This window comes from Salvia splendens, chromosome 20, assembly GCF_004379255.2.
Source record: "Salvia splendens isolate huo1 chromosome 20, SspV2, whole genome shotgun sequence".
Taxonomy (NCBI): Eukaryota; Viridiplantae; Streptophyta; class Magnoliopsida; order Lamiales; family Lamiaceae; genus Salvia; species Salvia splendens.
The window spans coordinates 23,394,105-23,410,103 of NC_056051.1; the positions used below are offsets into that span (position 1 = coordinate 23,394,105).

General features: G+C 33.3%; 3 protein-coding genes across 5 annotated transcripts; 1 reads left to right on the forward strand and 2 right to left on the reverse strand.

The window, feature by feature from the left end:
* Positions 1–4,767: 4,767 nt before the first annotated feature.
* LOC121782604 (chlorophyll a-b binding protein 6, chloroplastic-like) lies at positions 4,768–7,375 on the reverse strand. Its single transcript, XM_042180520.1, has 4 exons — positions 7,124–7,375; positions 5,592–5,694; positions 5,174–5,462; positions 4,768–5,071 (listed from the first exon to the last, which is right to left on the reverse strand). Exons 1-4 carry the CDS (start codon positions 7,321–7,323, stop codon positions 4,929–4,931), a joined length of 735 nt encoding a protein of 244 aa, XP_042036454.1. The 5' UTR covers positions 7,324–7,375; the 3' UTR covers positions 4,768–4,928.
* Positions 7,376–7,729: 354 nt separating this feature from the next.
* Positions 7,730–12,092, reverse strand: LOC121782601 (3-oxoacyl-[acyl-carrier-protein] synthase, mitochondrial-like). Of its 2 annotated transcripts, none has more exons than XM_042180517.1 (15): positions 12,039–12,092; positions 11,594–11,768; positions 10,868–11,097; positions 10,542–10,649; positions 10,387–10,458; positions 10,089–10,175; positions 9,699–9,850; positions 9,252–9,332; positions 9,128–9,161; positions 8,969–9,035; positions 8,806–8,882; positions 8,537–8,597; positions 8,364–8,446; positions 8,168–8,239; positions 7,730–8,099 (listed from the first exon to the last, which is right to left on the reverse strand). In XM_042180517.1, exons 2-15 carry the CDS (start codon positions 11,712–11,714, stop codon positions 7,935–7,937), a joined length of 1,410 nt encoding a protein of 469 aa, XP_042036451.1. In that variant the 5' UTR covers positions 11,715–11,768; positions 12,039–12,092; the 3' UTR covers positions 7,730–7,934. The 2 variants fall into 2 exon arrangements, with proteins under 2 accessions (XP_042036451.1, XP_042036450.1); XM_042180516.1 differs by having other exon boundaries at positions 11,997–12,086.
* On the forward strand, positions 11,723–14,752 carry LOC121782602 (rhomboid-like protein 19). 2 transcript variants are annotated; one of them, XM_042180518.1, is made up of 9 exons: positions 11,723–11,885; positions 12,214–12,275; positions 12,433–12,557; positions 13,277–13,337; positions 13,443–13,609; positions 13,687–13,792; positions 13,887–14,089; positions 14,170–14,301; positions 14,507–14,752. In XM_042180518.1, the coding sequence occupies exons 1-9, from the start codon at positions 11,774–11,776 to the stop codon at positions 14,595–14,597; spliced, it is 1,059 nt and encodes a 352-aa protein (XP_042036452.1). In that variant the 5' UTR covers positions 11,723–11,773; the 3' UTR covers positions 14,598–14,752. The 2 variants fall into 2 exon arrangements, with proteins under 2 accessions (XP_042036452.1, XP_042036453.1); XM_042180519.1 differs by lacking the exon at positions 12,214–12,275.
* Positions 14,753–15,999: the final 1,247 nt, after the last annotated feature.

Genomic DNA, 15,999 nt, shown 5'->3' on the forward strand with positions numbered 1-15,999 from the left:
ATAAATATGTCATCAATCTATCTTATGCTGAAATGCTAAATTGTTGCAAGATCGGATCAATAATTCAATAGGTTGGCTGCAAAATCCGGATAAAGTCAATACTTCAATAATTTACAGACAAATTTTAAATCTAATACACAAAATCAGAATTTAGCATTTAAGAATTTACGGAAATATCATCATCTCAAAAAATGTGTGTAAAATTAAATATGTTACCTCATAATTAAATATTGTGTCATGGTGAATAGAAAAAAAAATTATGATGACCATAAGAGTTCTGTTTTTGGCCTTGCGTTGCCATATCAATTTTAAAATTTGAAATTTTTGAATGTTTATGATGATTTCTTTTTTGATTAATTGTAAACAGAAGCATAAAGTGAAATAGGATATAGTAGTCTTATAGTCTATAAAGGCTACAATGATAGGCAAACTGAGTTAAAGTATAATCAAATTGGATAGCGACATATGACCACATAAACCAATGTTTAAGAAGAATCTTAAAGAAAACAATGTTAATGGGTAACCAAGTAAAAACAACTTGTTCTCTTCTAATTATAATTTCCTCTGAAATTTTAAATTGAAACTAGGGTTTTGGCCCTTCCAAAAACAGACAGTGTATCCTCAAGTTTTGTCTATTGAATATCACTATAAAATTGATATATAAGCTGTGCAATAGACAAAGAAAATTTAAATGAATTATAGATAGACATTAATTGTTAGTGTACTTCACATCGATATGGTCTTTTGTAACGATCATATTAAAGTTAAATTTGAATTATCATTATTCATTTATGGCTCATAAATATGAGAAAATGAAATGATATTGGGATCATTAAATAATAGGGGAATGTGAAAGTAAAATAAACCTAGTTTTCAAAATAAAGAGAGAATAAGAAAAAGAAAAGACAAAGACAATCCATCATAGAAGTAGGTATGACAAGAAAGGGGACAATGGCATCTCAGTCCCAACATGAAAGTCACAGACACATCAGTCAAACCTTGGGATTCTTAATTGAAAAATCTTTGTAATTAACAACTTTGCTAACTACTCTATTCATTTCTCCTACTAGCCGGAGTATGTAAATTATGTACTAATATTCAAATTGACTATGTATTATGCGAAATCCAAAATTCATTTAATAAAATTCCCTCCATTCAATGTTAGGCGATGCATTTCTTTTCAATATGAGAATTAACTGGAGATATAATAAAGTTTAAGAAATAATAGTAATAGATAAATAAAAAAAACATATTCCCTCTGTTATACGATAGTCGAGTCATTTCATTTTCTGCACTCGTTTAGGCAACTACAATCATAATCTACTCTGAACCCACTTGGATTCGTCATTGCTTCGAAATCCATTCCCACTGGTTCAACCCGAGTAAAAAATTTACTTGGTTTCAACTAAATTTGAAAATTTTCTACCATGCACGTTGGACCCGTTTTATTAAAAAATCAAAAGTTAACAATCGATCATGATTAAATTTAAGCACACATGAAATGAAAAGAAAATTGAAAAAAAAGTTAAATATTCTCCAGGGGATATATTGATGATCGCTACATGACATTTCACAAAACTATTGATAAAAATTATGTTATTATTACATTAACAATAAAGTGAGGAAACAACACTTATGTCCTACTCTAATGCACCCCCATTACGATGCACTATATATATGGAGTATTAGTGAAAAACAACTATTTGGTCACATGGAAACCATCATAGTTTTTCTGCATTCTCTAATTACACACATTTGCTGCATATCTAGGTTTCATTGTTAATTCTCTTCTATTTTGTTTAACTAATAACCCTCTATGTATCAAATTATATATGTAAATTAGTTGTGAATTAATATTTGCTAATTGGTCAATTGAGCATTTTTCTCATTAATTATTTGAATGCTTCTAATAAAGAAATTAGAAAGTAGAGAATATATCATAGAGTCATGTAACCGTAGCCGTAGACCTAGCTATTTATATCTCGTTTTTCTCTGTTTAATTTTGTATACTTGAAAATTCTCAGAAATTAGGTCAGGGTAATTTATAACATTGTTGAGTAGCAGAAAACCATACGACTGATACACTTTTTTATACTCCAATGTAAATATGGCATAGTATTATAGCACTACCACTATATTTACACCATGAATTTTAAGAATGAACAAATAAAAATAAAATTTATGGTGTATGATCAATTTGGGAGTTAAAAAGGGATACTTGAAAAAAATAAAAAGATGAAATAAGAATGTCATTATATTAAAGTGGAAAATTGTAAGCAAAGAGTGCATAAAGAGAAGAGGAATGCATTATTAAAAATGGAAACAGTTGTTTTATCGTGTAGAGTGTTGTATGGGAATCCTTCTGTCAGATGGATCATAGAGAGAGAATTTCATTTAAATATATATTCGTGTAATAAGTATTGGGACATTGAGTTTATTTCATGCTTATTTCACCATTTTAATTAATTAATATTGCTTCTATGCATATACTATATGCCTCGAAATACACAAATAAAATGCTTTCACGCTGGTAGATGACAAGCAAGTATGATCTGAGATTTGTATATATTTGAAATATAAATATTAAATGTTATACAGCCTCGAATTCATAACAAGAAGATGAAGCGTGAGAATATATGTTTATATTCAATAAATTGTTGGTAATAGTGGTTCTCTTAGTCAGGTTTTGTTTTGTCCTGGTGTGCATCCAGTAATTAATTTATTTATTTATTTATTCAGAGAGGAACCCTTAATTGTAGAAGTAATTACCTGTCATAAGATCATATATGCTTTCTCTATTATCTTATTAATATATGAGTGACCAATCTATGTTGATCTTGCATTTATTAGTATTATTTTTTGGTGAAGTCACTAATGAAGATACATATTTCGGATTTGCATGTGATGCGTACATATGTGAAGTGCACTGTCAATAGCTCCAAAAATGATATTATTGGAACAAAATGCTATTCACAATACGTGAATAGCATTTTTACTTTATTAAAATACGTGACGTTTCCCTAATTAAAGTTTGGACTCCCTAGAGTTAAAATGCCACATGTCAAGCCTATGAGAGTAATAGTTGTTTTATTCACTTAAAAATGATTAATGATCAAATTAGTAAATTTGTTGCTAACAAAAGTTAAAAGAGTTGGAATGAGCCCATTAATAAATGATCATGTAGTGGTAAAACTGCGTGAGCCCAACAAAACATTTATCTTTAGACCATTTATATGAAATCTGAGGCTTACTTAGTGGGCTCACCATTTTGATATTTTAAGCATATTCGGCCCGTTCTCTATTAAAAGGAAAAACTGAAATTTTCTTTTCTTTTCCCTAATTTTAGTAAGACGGAGTACTATCAGTTTTTTTCCAATTAGAGATGTTTTTCCTGAATAATTATGTTATTTTAATTTTAAAATTTGTAAATTGTATATTCAAGCATTAGAGTAAAATACAGAAAGTGAAATGGCGATGTATTAAAATTTATCAAAATTTGGATTAAATAACAAGGACTTACTTATTGGCGGGTCAATATATGGGGCTCAAGCTACCCAAATATGGGGTAGCACTGTAGCTACTTAATAATTTGTGAAAAATTGCAAAACACCCCTTCTTATTTATGTATTTATAGGGGAAGAAACGTACCTGTGGCCTGATGAAGAGGAAATAGGTTCTGTATTTCTTCATATGAAGAAGAGTAGAAGACTATATGGAGGCTATTAAATTATTTTATTTACTTAACCTTGTATCTATATGGGCTAGATACTTGTAGGCCTTAATAATATATTATACAGTATTTAATTATGATCATCTAAAAAAGTAAGATATTTCAATTTAGAATTTTGAGTTTATGTGATTAGGATTTGTTTAAATATATTTGAATTTTAGATTTATATTTAAGTATTTATTCAAGGTTAAGTATTTGTAGTATTTAGTTTAAGTTTAATTATTCTTTCATCTATTATTTAGTTAAAAAGTCAATTAACGTTCATTTTAGTTTATATAAATTATTTTAATTTGTGATATTGTATATAATATTATATTTAAATTTAATACTATAAGAAAATAAATTAAAGAATATGATATTTAATTTAGTATAAATTATTGATAAATTATTATGGGGTTAATGTGTAATTTAAAAAAATATGTGGGTAAGATTCAAAAAGTAAAAATAAGTAGGTGAATATGAAATATTCTTTTAGGTTTAGGTTTGGTGTAAATGGTTGGAGTAGAATTACTTTTTGATGTGTGACAGAATTGAAAAAAAGATTTGAATTTGGCGTAAATAATTGGAGATGGCCTACCTAAGTCTTAGCCATGGAAGGCGTTTTTTATAAAAAAAACATTGCCATGAGCTTGGTGGTATTATCCGACCAAATAAATAAGAACTGAATTAAAAATTATGAGAAAGAAAAAGAAAAAAAGGTATGCAAGGGTGAAGGTGTTCTGAATGAAGTGGGAAATGAGCATATTTATATTAACAAAATCACAATTTTCAACTTACAAAAATAATAATAGAGCAACACCAAAGTTGCTCAATCATTACTTGCGTCGTATACTATTGAGTATGGAGCATGAAAGAAAAAGTGAATAAAGTGTGCGATCTTGACAATCCAACTCTAGGGTTAGAGCTCGTTATATGTCATTATTGTCCTCTCTTTGTAAGTTGTATTCTTGATTAGTTGTGCATTTGTTTGCTAACACAACCGCATGCTCGCGCCAATTATGCGGGTGCTTTTATCATCACAATTCACACACCACAAATTATGCTCAATATATAGACATAGTCTTTGGAACTCTTGAAATTTGTACACAAAATCATCACCAAACCACTACTACACATACATGCCACAAAAACAAGGAGACATCATCCCATTTAAGTCATAGAATTATACAAATGGCTGCCTTTGTATGTTGAACTAGATTTAAGAGAAAGGAATGATAACGTCGCCGATGTTGTTGTGCCATGGGTCAGCCAAGTGCGTCGCCAAATTCTCCAACGGCCCTGTTCCCGGGTACGCTGATTGCTGCACGCAGAATCCCACAAACGCCAACAGAGCAAGACGGCCTAGAAGGAGAATTCAACCACAATTTAAATTTCAAAAATAAAAAAATAATTTAACACTTGACATTCATTCATTTATTCATTCATTCAAATGGCGATCAATACCATTCTTGATCTCCTTGACCTTGTACTCCTCAAACTTCTTGGGGTCCTTGGAGTAGCCAAGCGGATCGAATGCCCCACCCGGATACTTCTTCTTTTCGGGGTCCTTCTCCATGCTCCTTTGGTGCTCTACAAAGGCTATGGACAAGAACTCGATCACCAAGATCGTCGGTAGGGTCCCCCATGGCACTGGGTTCCCCAAATACGTTGCCTGCCCGCCTGGAACCGCTGCCCACTCCTGTGCCTTCACCCAGTTACCTAGCCCTAGGGCCTCAGGCACCAGGATCCCGGGCTGTATATATATAAGTATTAGTTGTGACCAAAAAAAGACTTTGACAAAAAATTAAATAAATGGACTTTGATCATAATCAGACAATATTATACTAATATGAAGTCTAAAGTTTAGCATAATCTAACTTACAACTGCAAGCATGGCCCATCTGCAGTGGATGAGCTCCGACTCCTTATATCTCTCTAGGTTTTCCGGGACTTCCCCTAGGCGAAGTGGGTCGAATCCAAAATCTCTGGACTCCAAACAATTAATTTTAAAATTAATTAAAAACAAAAAAATGGGAAACCATTATTGATCTTCGTTTTATATATAAAAAAAGAGGGAACATCTTTTTTAGTACACCAACTATCCCAAATGAGCAAATTTGGTCTGTAACATTTCATAATATCTTTTAAGGTCCATCAACTATAAGTTAATATCAATTCAACTACTTTTTGGCTATTTCTAATATTTTCATGACCAAAGTACCCTTAAGGCCAATGAGGGAAATTCAATCTATTTACCCTCTCATTTTCATTAAAGTAGTAGTATGTAATTTGGGATAGTTGATGTACCAAAAAAGATGTTCCCTCTAATTTTAATTTCAATATAAAAATATCTTAATGATATTAATATTCCATTACTATTAATTATTTACATTTAGTTTTACTTATTTGTAATATTTTAAATCATTGTACTATATTTAATATTAATAGTGAAATAACTTAAATATAAATATATGTAAACATTATGCTTATACAATATTTGTATATAAAAGTAGATTTATTAGATGGAATATTAATATTTCAATCTTAAAACTATGCATAGAATATGTTATTTTTAAGTACAATACAAAATTGATAATTAAAAATAAAATAAAATTTATTAACATACATAGAATCTTAAATAATTAAAAAAGAGCTAAGTTTTATTTTATCTACTCTTAAGTAGTAATTGTAGTCTAAAAACAATAGTTGAAATTATCAATAATCAATTTAATAAAAAAGCAAATGAAATTCCTAGTTGAATATATGATTAATTTAAATCTATGATTATTTAATTAAATAAAAAATAATAGTTGCTATCAATTGTATAATATCACAATGTCGCGTTTTAATATTATCATTAGGCCATTTACAACATCATGAAACTGTTCATAATTCTCATATCTATTCCCTTGACTATTCGTAAATCATATTTTCTACTTTATTAAATTTTTATTTCAATGTAGTATATATTATGATTAACTTAAATTTTCAGTTTAATAAAATTACGAGATTCATTAAAATAAAATATTTATCTTAGTTTTATTTAAATAATTGAGAATGTAACCATATAAAAGTATTAACTAGCACAGGAAAGTAATATCATAGTATTCAAATAAGGTATGGTATATATTAGTAATAATAGTATAAGATCTATTAAACTTAATCTCAAATAAATTAGAAGAAAGAAAAAAAGTGGATGAATAAATAGATTGAATTGCCCTTAATTGCCTTAAGGGTACTTTGGTCATGAAAATATTGGAAATAGTCAAAAAGTAATTGAATTGATATTAACTTATAGTTGATGGACCTTAAAAGATATTATGAAATGTTACGGACCAAATTTGCTCATTTGGGATAGTTGGTGTACTAAAAAAGATGTTCCATCTAAAAACAAATAGAGTGCATGGTGATTACCCGGGAGCGGAGCCATCGAGGTAGGGGGGGCGGGGCTCGCCGGGCATCCAGTTGGCGGCCATGGTGAACCTGGAGGTGGTGGCATTGGTGGCGAAGGACACGGAGGCGGCGAATTTCGACTTTGAGGAGGAGAGGACGGAGGGGCAGACGGCGGCAGCGGCAACGGCAACGCCGCAGCTCATCACGGTGTTGGCTGCCATTGTTGATTGAGAAGAGGGGAGGCTATGAGGAAGATTGTATTTGTTGAAGGAAAGAAGTTTGAAGTATATGGGAATATTGGAGGATATAGGCAAATCTAAATGGTGATTGTGATTGGCTATGGGTTTTGGTATCTGTTCTGTTATTGGTCCACGTGTATAAACTAATCAGATGTTTATGAGGATATTGTGTGGGTGTTTCCATGGTGGAGGTTCAATGAGGGAGTGTAAAAAATCAGACAATATCTCGAATGGAATATAATTTCTAAATTTGTTACAAAAATGTCTTGTAATTTATTGTAGCACTCACTATTTTTTATAAGTAATTTTTGCAATTTGTATGAGATCCAAATTAAGCCTACATTTCTATGACACCAAACCCACACAAGCTGTATAGATATTCGTTGAATTAGTCAAATTTATTTTCGAATTTCAACAAGAAAATGTTCTCATCAGAGCTAATTTCAGACTCAGAAATCTGTATAACAGATTGGCTCTAAAAGGAATTAAATAAATTACCCAATCAACACATCTGACATTTTTATGATCAAGAACACCAAAACCTGAGTGATGAATGATGATGAAGTGTAGACAAATCCAGCAAATGTACTTCTTCAATCCAAAGCAGCAAAGAGCAGAGCCGAATTCGTTCCACCGAAGCCAAAAGAGTTCGACATGGCCGCTCTAATGCTCATCTTCTTTGAAGCACTCAAAGGCATAAAATCACTACTAAAAATGGGATCTGGTTTAGTGAGGTTGAGAGTTAACGGCGCAATCCCCTGCAACAAAGGCAGCATGTATAGTGTAAGACTTTATAAAGCTGCAAGATTAACATTGATTTTCTTACATGGTGAATAGATAGTATGGAGAATATCGCTTCAACAGCTCCTGCTGCTCCGAGGAGGTGTCCCGTTGCACCCTGACAACCAAATAGAGATTCGGTTTCATCAATAGCTAAAATGTATTCCAATTGAATGTCCACTTAATCTTGCTTGCAAGTTGCAATGCAGCCAAGACAGCCACTGAGACATGAACTCGGTTACCTTGGTGGAGGAAATAGCTAAATTCCCCGATGCTGCATGACTGTCAAATACAGACTGAATCGCCTTGGCTTCCACTGCATCGCCTGCAAGATTCCACAAGTTAGCCTGAGTATATCAAAAACCACCACACTGCTATCAAAAGTTCAGAATGTCGTTATACTGATTTCAAGTACCCAAAGGAGTGGAAGTAGCGTGTGCGTTGACGTAATCCACCTGCTCAGGTTTCAGGCAGGACTGCCAACCACAGAAAGGAACACGGAACGTGTATCAATGACCTAATAATGATTGTAACTTGGTTCTCTTTCTTGATTCATAAGTATGAACAAGAACACAATAGAAACAGAGATGGTTAAACTTGCCTTTTGAATTACATTACCATAATAAAAGCAGAGAAAAGAGTGAAGATGTTTTAATCAATGATCACAATATGTGAATTTAATACCTGCTTTAAAGCTCGTGACATGGCCAAAACTGCTCCTCTTCCATCACCATGTGGTTGAGTAATGTGATATGCATCACCTTAGGAGATGAACAATATCCAATTATCCATAAAATAGCTAATGCATAGTAGAATTTTAAGAAAATCTGGAAGTTGAAGAAATCACCTGACATCCCATAACCCCGGACTTCTGCATACACTTTTGCTCCTCGTTTCCTAGCATGCTCAAGTTCCTTTCATAAATTAAGGATTGCGGTAAAGGTTTCATATCTCTCCTTAAGAAAGAAACATAGATTTTGCTTGTGTTACTAGAAATACCACTCACCTCAAGAACCAGGATGCCCGAACCTTCACCTATTCTGTTTCAAGCACATGATTAGGATGCTAGATGTGAAGCAACTCCAAAAATGAAAAGATGCGTCTCAAACGCAATATCAGCCATTACTTACACAAATCCATCACGGCCACAATCAAAAGGTCTTGAGGCTTCTCCAGGTGCATCATTGTACTTGGTTGTCAGTGCCCTTGACCTGTACAAAACAGCAGTATTTGATGGCTCTGTGACTTTTTAATACTTATTTTGAACTCTTCCTCAAAATATACCACGGGAACTTCAGTGGACTTTCTTTTATGATTTTACATAGCATATGCATGAGACTTGAATCTAAAATTTCATACTAACATATTCAAGCATCGGAAACAATGGTAAAAAGTCATTATTAGGTAGGATATATTAGCACTGAGTTCCCAAGCTTCTATGGTAAGAGACATTATTTGACTCGTATTAAAGAGGAGAACATTATTTGACTCGTATTTCTAAGCATGTTACCTAGCCTTCTATTAAGCCTCTGTGAGATGTAAGATTGCATTGAGGAGAAATGGCAGTAAAGCATTACCTACAGAATCCCGCTATAGACAAAGCATCAATGCTTGCCTCAGTCCCTCCAGCAACCATAACATCAGCATCACCAAATTGAATCATCCTGGTAGCATCTCCAATAGAATGTGCCCCGGTAGCGCAGGCTGTCACTGCAGCATGGTTTGGTCCCTAGATTCAAGATCAAAACTAGGATATACAAAACTATTTCTTGTATCATGAAAAATGGTTAATCTACCACAGTCATTGAGTATAACTAGCATCTTAAATTTTTTCTAAAAAAATTAACTTTCAATTTTCAACTTCTATTTCACGAACAAGCTACTTTAGTATTATAGTCCCATATATATCCCAAATGGCAATGGATTCTCTTGAATTTGACATGTTATTAAAAAACCGGAATGCATACCTGAAATCCATATTTCATGCTCACATGGCCAGAAGCCATGTTTATTAGTATCCTTGGAATGAAAAATGGACTAAGCCGGCGCAATTTCTGCACTCGGAAAAAGAAGTACAACGAAAAAAATCATTTTAGTATATAAGTACCGCCAAATCTGTTTAAATATCTCAAACAGAATGACATAATGCTGGAAGATCTTCCATGATTCCAATTGGGGATACATTTGGAACTTTCAAACTGCGAAGATTTTTTCTACCATGAATCAGCAAACAAAAATAGCATACAGAGAAAGCAGCCAACTAACCTTCTCACAAATCATTCTTGAAGCATCCAATATGTCACTAATGCTACCAGTTCCTGCGCCTATGGAGACTCCCTGAGAATCTTAATGTCATCAGAAATGAGAAGTCACAAATAGAACTCAGACACACAATTCTTTATCAATAAACGATAAAGTACCGTGCATTCCTTCTCATCTTGCTCGGTGGGGATATAATTTGCATCTCTTAGAGCCTCATCGGCAGCACATAATGCGTAGCCTATAAACCTAGCTATCGACCTATGATCCTGAGGAGATTAAAACGTAAAAATCTTATAAATCATGATTTTTAGGTCCAGCTCATGAAACAAAGGCAATGTGAATGCAGCCCAAACTTGTTTGCTTTTTCTCATCATAGAAAATTATTTTTTTCTAAGCTAAACCAAAAACTGAAACTTCTGTTGTAATACCTATACGGAGGATCTACCAGTAAAAATTGACAAAATGAACCACCAATGAGTTTTACCTTAGAGTTAAGCCATAGCTCTTCATGAAATTCACCTGGGTTGGACCCAGAGCGTACAACTCCAGCAACTTTTGATGTCAATTGATCAAAGGTCTGCTGCTGTGTCTCACTATCAAAACCATTCATCTTTAGATCTTCAACAGTCACTGCCCTAATACCAGAATCTCCATCTATTAAACGCTTCCAGGTGGCTTCCACACTGCAGCCTAAAGGAGTTACCATCCCTAAACCTATTTATAGTAAAGTGCACTTTAGCATTATGATGGCATCAAATATTCAACAAGAAACCATCTATCAACCGAAACAATACTATTATGGAGCGTACACTCTATTACATGGAGAAATCAACATCAAATGCAGATTAAAGCTCACATGATTTTATAAGCGTGCACAAACGGCACACCTATTCACAAAAAAATTATGTTATGTGCATGCACATAGTCGGATAAAAGGCTTTCTTCACATCAGTCCAATCAGATGGTAGCTTGGTTGAAATCATGATCTTTTCAGCAAACTAAATTAGGTATCAATAAAGTGCAAACATGTTTTCTTGGAAGCATTAAAGTGATAAGCATCCTACCTTATATCCTCATTCAGAAATACAGGCTATCCACAAATAGTTGGAATGCATACTAGCTCCAAACATTTGAACTAACCAAAATGGCAATGGCACAGACGCTTATGCCCTCCAAGATACAATTTTTAAATCGCATTTATGGGAGTTACCTGTCACAACAACTCGACGAGGCGTTGAAAGGGGTGGAGGATCAAAGGGAACAGTAGAGAACAAACGGCTGACGCGGATGATTGGTGTCAAGATTCTCTTACTAAGGTGGCTCTTAGCCATTGCTGCTTCCAATTTTTTTTCTTGAAATCCAACTTATTCAACTTGCTGGGACGCCTTTCATGCAAAAAAGGAAAACTTTATCAACGACAACACACATCGCGATAACACTCAACATGACTGAAGTATCCAAGAATCGTATTGTTAATCTCTTTGGGGAATTTAATCGAACAGGTAATATGCCAGCTCAAATGCAGAACATATCAAACTGACAATTAGTCCTCCAAATTAATATACTTTTAAAATGTGAGGAATGTATTGGATTAAGAAGATTGAGATTGCTACCTATTCTAATATTTTGTATGCAAATGGAGAATGAGTACTCACTGAAATTATTCAGACTCATATTCGGTTATCGCCTTTTATATAGATAGTTATTTGCGTAGTTATCCTTTTAAAATGTGGAAATCCATAATTACCCCAAATATTTTTTATTTCACGTTGTGGAATATGATTCCAAAATCTAAGGCCAAATCGTGAATTTTTCTCCATCATTTCTCAGCATGGTTCATTGAACTATTAATTTCCTGTTTCAGAACCATGAGCGCTTCACAGCTCTTAGGAGTAAGTAATCGTTTCCAAATTCTTCAATATATATATATATGCACGCGTTCAATCTCCATGTTTAGCAATGCATGCACCGTTAGATTTGGATTGGGTTTTGATTAAATTGATCATTTTCCAGTATTAAAAAGATTATTTTTATGTGAATTTTAAATAGGGAGCAATGAACATGAACCCTGGATTCACAAAGCTGTGCAAGGGGCTAGCAGTGGTACTAATAGGTGGCCACCTTGTTGTGCAGATTCCTACTGCTGTTTCTTATCTTGCTCTCATCCCTGCCAAGTACTCTAATTTTGCTCTTTGATCTCACATATTTGTGATTATTTATTGTTTCAATTTTTTGAGCTCCGTCTATATGGCTTTGAGGGTGTGTTTTCTTGAATTTCTTTTAGCTGTTGTGGTGTGATTTGGGGTATGTTTGGTTGCTTTTGTTTCTATTAAGTTTTTTACTCTCATCAAAGGAATGACATCTTTTTTTTCTGATTATCCCAACTTTTCTTGGCATGAAGTAGTGGAAACATAGTTTCTATTATTCAAACAAGCATTAAATGTGTGCTTGCATATTCGTCCATAGGCCAGATCGGATATATGATAAGGACTAACTCTTCAGAGTTTAGGGTGGGGTGCCAATTAGGACGTGGGAGTAAGTTGCACTAGATGGATATTTGGGGGATGAAATAAGGTGTTACTGATGGTGGATTGTATAAGGTGTGGTAGAAATATGGATTTTGATGGGAATACTTAAGTCTCTCCTAAGAACAGGAATCATCATGTTAATTATACATCGGTTGTGAATACAAGAGATTTCTTCTGCTTAGGGGCAGATTGTGAGCAATATCTAGAGTAATTTCAGGACAATTCAGTTTAATAGTTTCCCTAGTATGCTATGTCAATGCGGTAAATCCTAACACTATAGATTGCTTCTGCTGTTAAAACTTTGTATACGAAAGAAATAAAAACTCAAAAGCTCTGATACATTTACTGACCTTTTGATAATGTAGGACTATTCCTTTTGGTTGGAATCTCATTACAGCTGGATTTGTTGAACAAACAATTTATGGGGTATTTTAATCTCATTTGCTCCTTTTTTCTAATTTCATGTATGTTTTACTTTCTTGTTGTCTCCTTTCATCTCTGGTTTACCGAAAGATTGTTAATATATTGCAGGTGGTCATAAGCATACTCGGTCTTCTTTTTGTTGGGAGGATGCTTGAACCCATATGGGGATCGAGGGAATTTTTTAAGTTCATCTTTGTAGTTAACCTCCTATCATCATTTTGCATTTTCACTGCTTCTATTTCCATGTACTACTTTACGAGGGAGGAAATATACCTGTAAGTAAGTGATGCACGAGCAACATATCTCACGAGCAGCGTATCATGCTCCACCTGTCCTGATATTCCTTTTGCAGTTACAAACCTATTTCAGGATTCCAAGGGATCTTATCCGGGCTTTTAGTTGGCGTCAAACAAATAGTACCTGATCAAGAGTTGTCTATCTTAAAGATTAAAGCAAAAGTACGAGCTTCACTCTTCAGTAGTTTTCTTGGTCGAGTATTTGACTCTGGTGCCCGTTTAAGTCTTATGGCTCCTTAACACTCCGCTCTTGCAGTGGCTTCCGTCCCTGGTAATCTTGTTTGCTGTTGCTGTAAGTTTTTTAGTGACAGAAACAGCAGCATACCTTCCTACCTTGATATGTGGAACCTACATGGGTTGGATTTACCTTAGATACTGGCAAAGGAAACCAGAGACGAACATGAAAGGTGATCCGAGTGATGAATTTGCTTTCTCCACATTCTTCCCCGAATTTTTAAGGTAGTACCTTCACTTCCCTTTGTATCTGCTGGTTCAATAATGGTTTCTTCATTCAAAACATAATTTGAATTTAAATGCAGACCATTGATTGATCCCGCTGCAAAAATTTTTGAACGGATGCTTTGTGGAAGGAGACTCGAACCCTCTCAAGACTACAGTTTTGTAGACACCGCATTGCCTGGTCCAGAGTCTCTTGAAGCATCAAGGAGAAGGTAATCCCCACTCCACGCTCATTAGAAGGTTTCTTAACGATCCCGTTGTCAACTACAAGCTTGTTCACGAATATTTGCTTTTCTCGTGTGAGTCCATGACTTGAGTTTCAAGAATATGCATTGTGTTAGATTAACTCGTTGCAGAAGAGAACGTTCAAAGTTGTTTACATGTTCTGTTTTGATGCTGTTGTTGTGAAATTGGTAGGGAACGAGGCGCCCGTGCGCTTGAAGAAAGGTTGTTGGCTGCTGAGAGGCTCAAGGCAGAACAAACTAAAAGGGAGGTAGGAAATGTGTAGGAGGAACTCAAGAAATCCCTATGAACAATCTGATATCTTGGTCATGATCCTCACTATTTTGCATTATGTTAATTCATTTATAGAAGGTAGTTACTTATTGATGCAGCTCTCTTCACTTGTATAAATTACACAATATTTTGTGACAACAAAATATCATTTTCTGGAGTCAATATTGCTCGATTGATTCGTATCTGAGAATTTCATCATGTTAGAGATTTTTTATATGTAGATGCAATATGTTGATGAGTGTTTACTCACGATTAGAGTGATGAGTGGCAGCCAATGTGAGAGTACCATCCTGTATAAGGAAAAAGTGAATTGAAAAAATTAGTAACGTGTAAATCATACTTATATATATTAGTTCTATAGTGAAAAGTAAAGTTCATTTATGAAAAATAGTAAAACCAAATACTATTAGACATAATGTTGGAGGATATGAAATACGATTAAATAGCATTACAATTATTGAGAATATGAATGAAGTGTATAAAACCCTTAGCTCATGTAATAACGAATAAAAAAAAGTTGAATTACCGACGGAAAACAGTGTTTCCGACGAATTTAATGAATTAACGACGGAATTTCCGTAGTCAAGAGCTAAAATTGTTTTACCGACATGTAAATTAACGACGGAAGATTCTGTCAATAAAACTATTCACCGACTAAAAATTGGAATTACTGACAGAAAATTCCAAGGACAATTCCAACATAATATTAGTTGACATAATTTGAAAAGTTGGAGGGTTAGAAGTGAAATTTTAGCGCTCTAAATACTTATTTTTTTAGAGTGAACTTCAAAAATGGTCACTGGACTATGGGTTTATCTTGCCCATAGTCCCTGTACTTTAAAAATATCGTTAGACATCTCTGGGCTAAGGGTTTATCTTAAAATTGGTCATTTTGTCATTTTTTTATACGAAAATACTATTTTGAGGAGTTGGGCAATTTGGTTTTTTTACACTTTTAACATTTTAAATATGATATTATTTCAGTGATATACTAAATCTGATATTATTTCAAAATTATCATTTTTCTTCCCTTTTGTCATCATTCACTTTGTTTCTTTATTTCAATATTAGATTTAATTTTATAAAATTAAATTTTAAATTTAGATTTTTAAATATCAATAAATTTTTATTAATTATTAAAATTATTAAATAACAAAAATTAATAGTTTTAATCAATATTTGATAGTGTCTAATATTTAATCAATAAGGTATGTCGACGCCAACTTAGTTTTAGTCAATATTTAATAGTTTTAATCATAAATAGATCACATAACACGATTATTTTGAAAAAATATGCAACTAATGTATGACTAATATAATTTTCATTTATTTATTTGAAAACAATCAAAATTAACTAGAAAATTTAAACAAAATACTTCTATATACAATTTTTA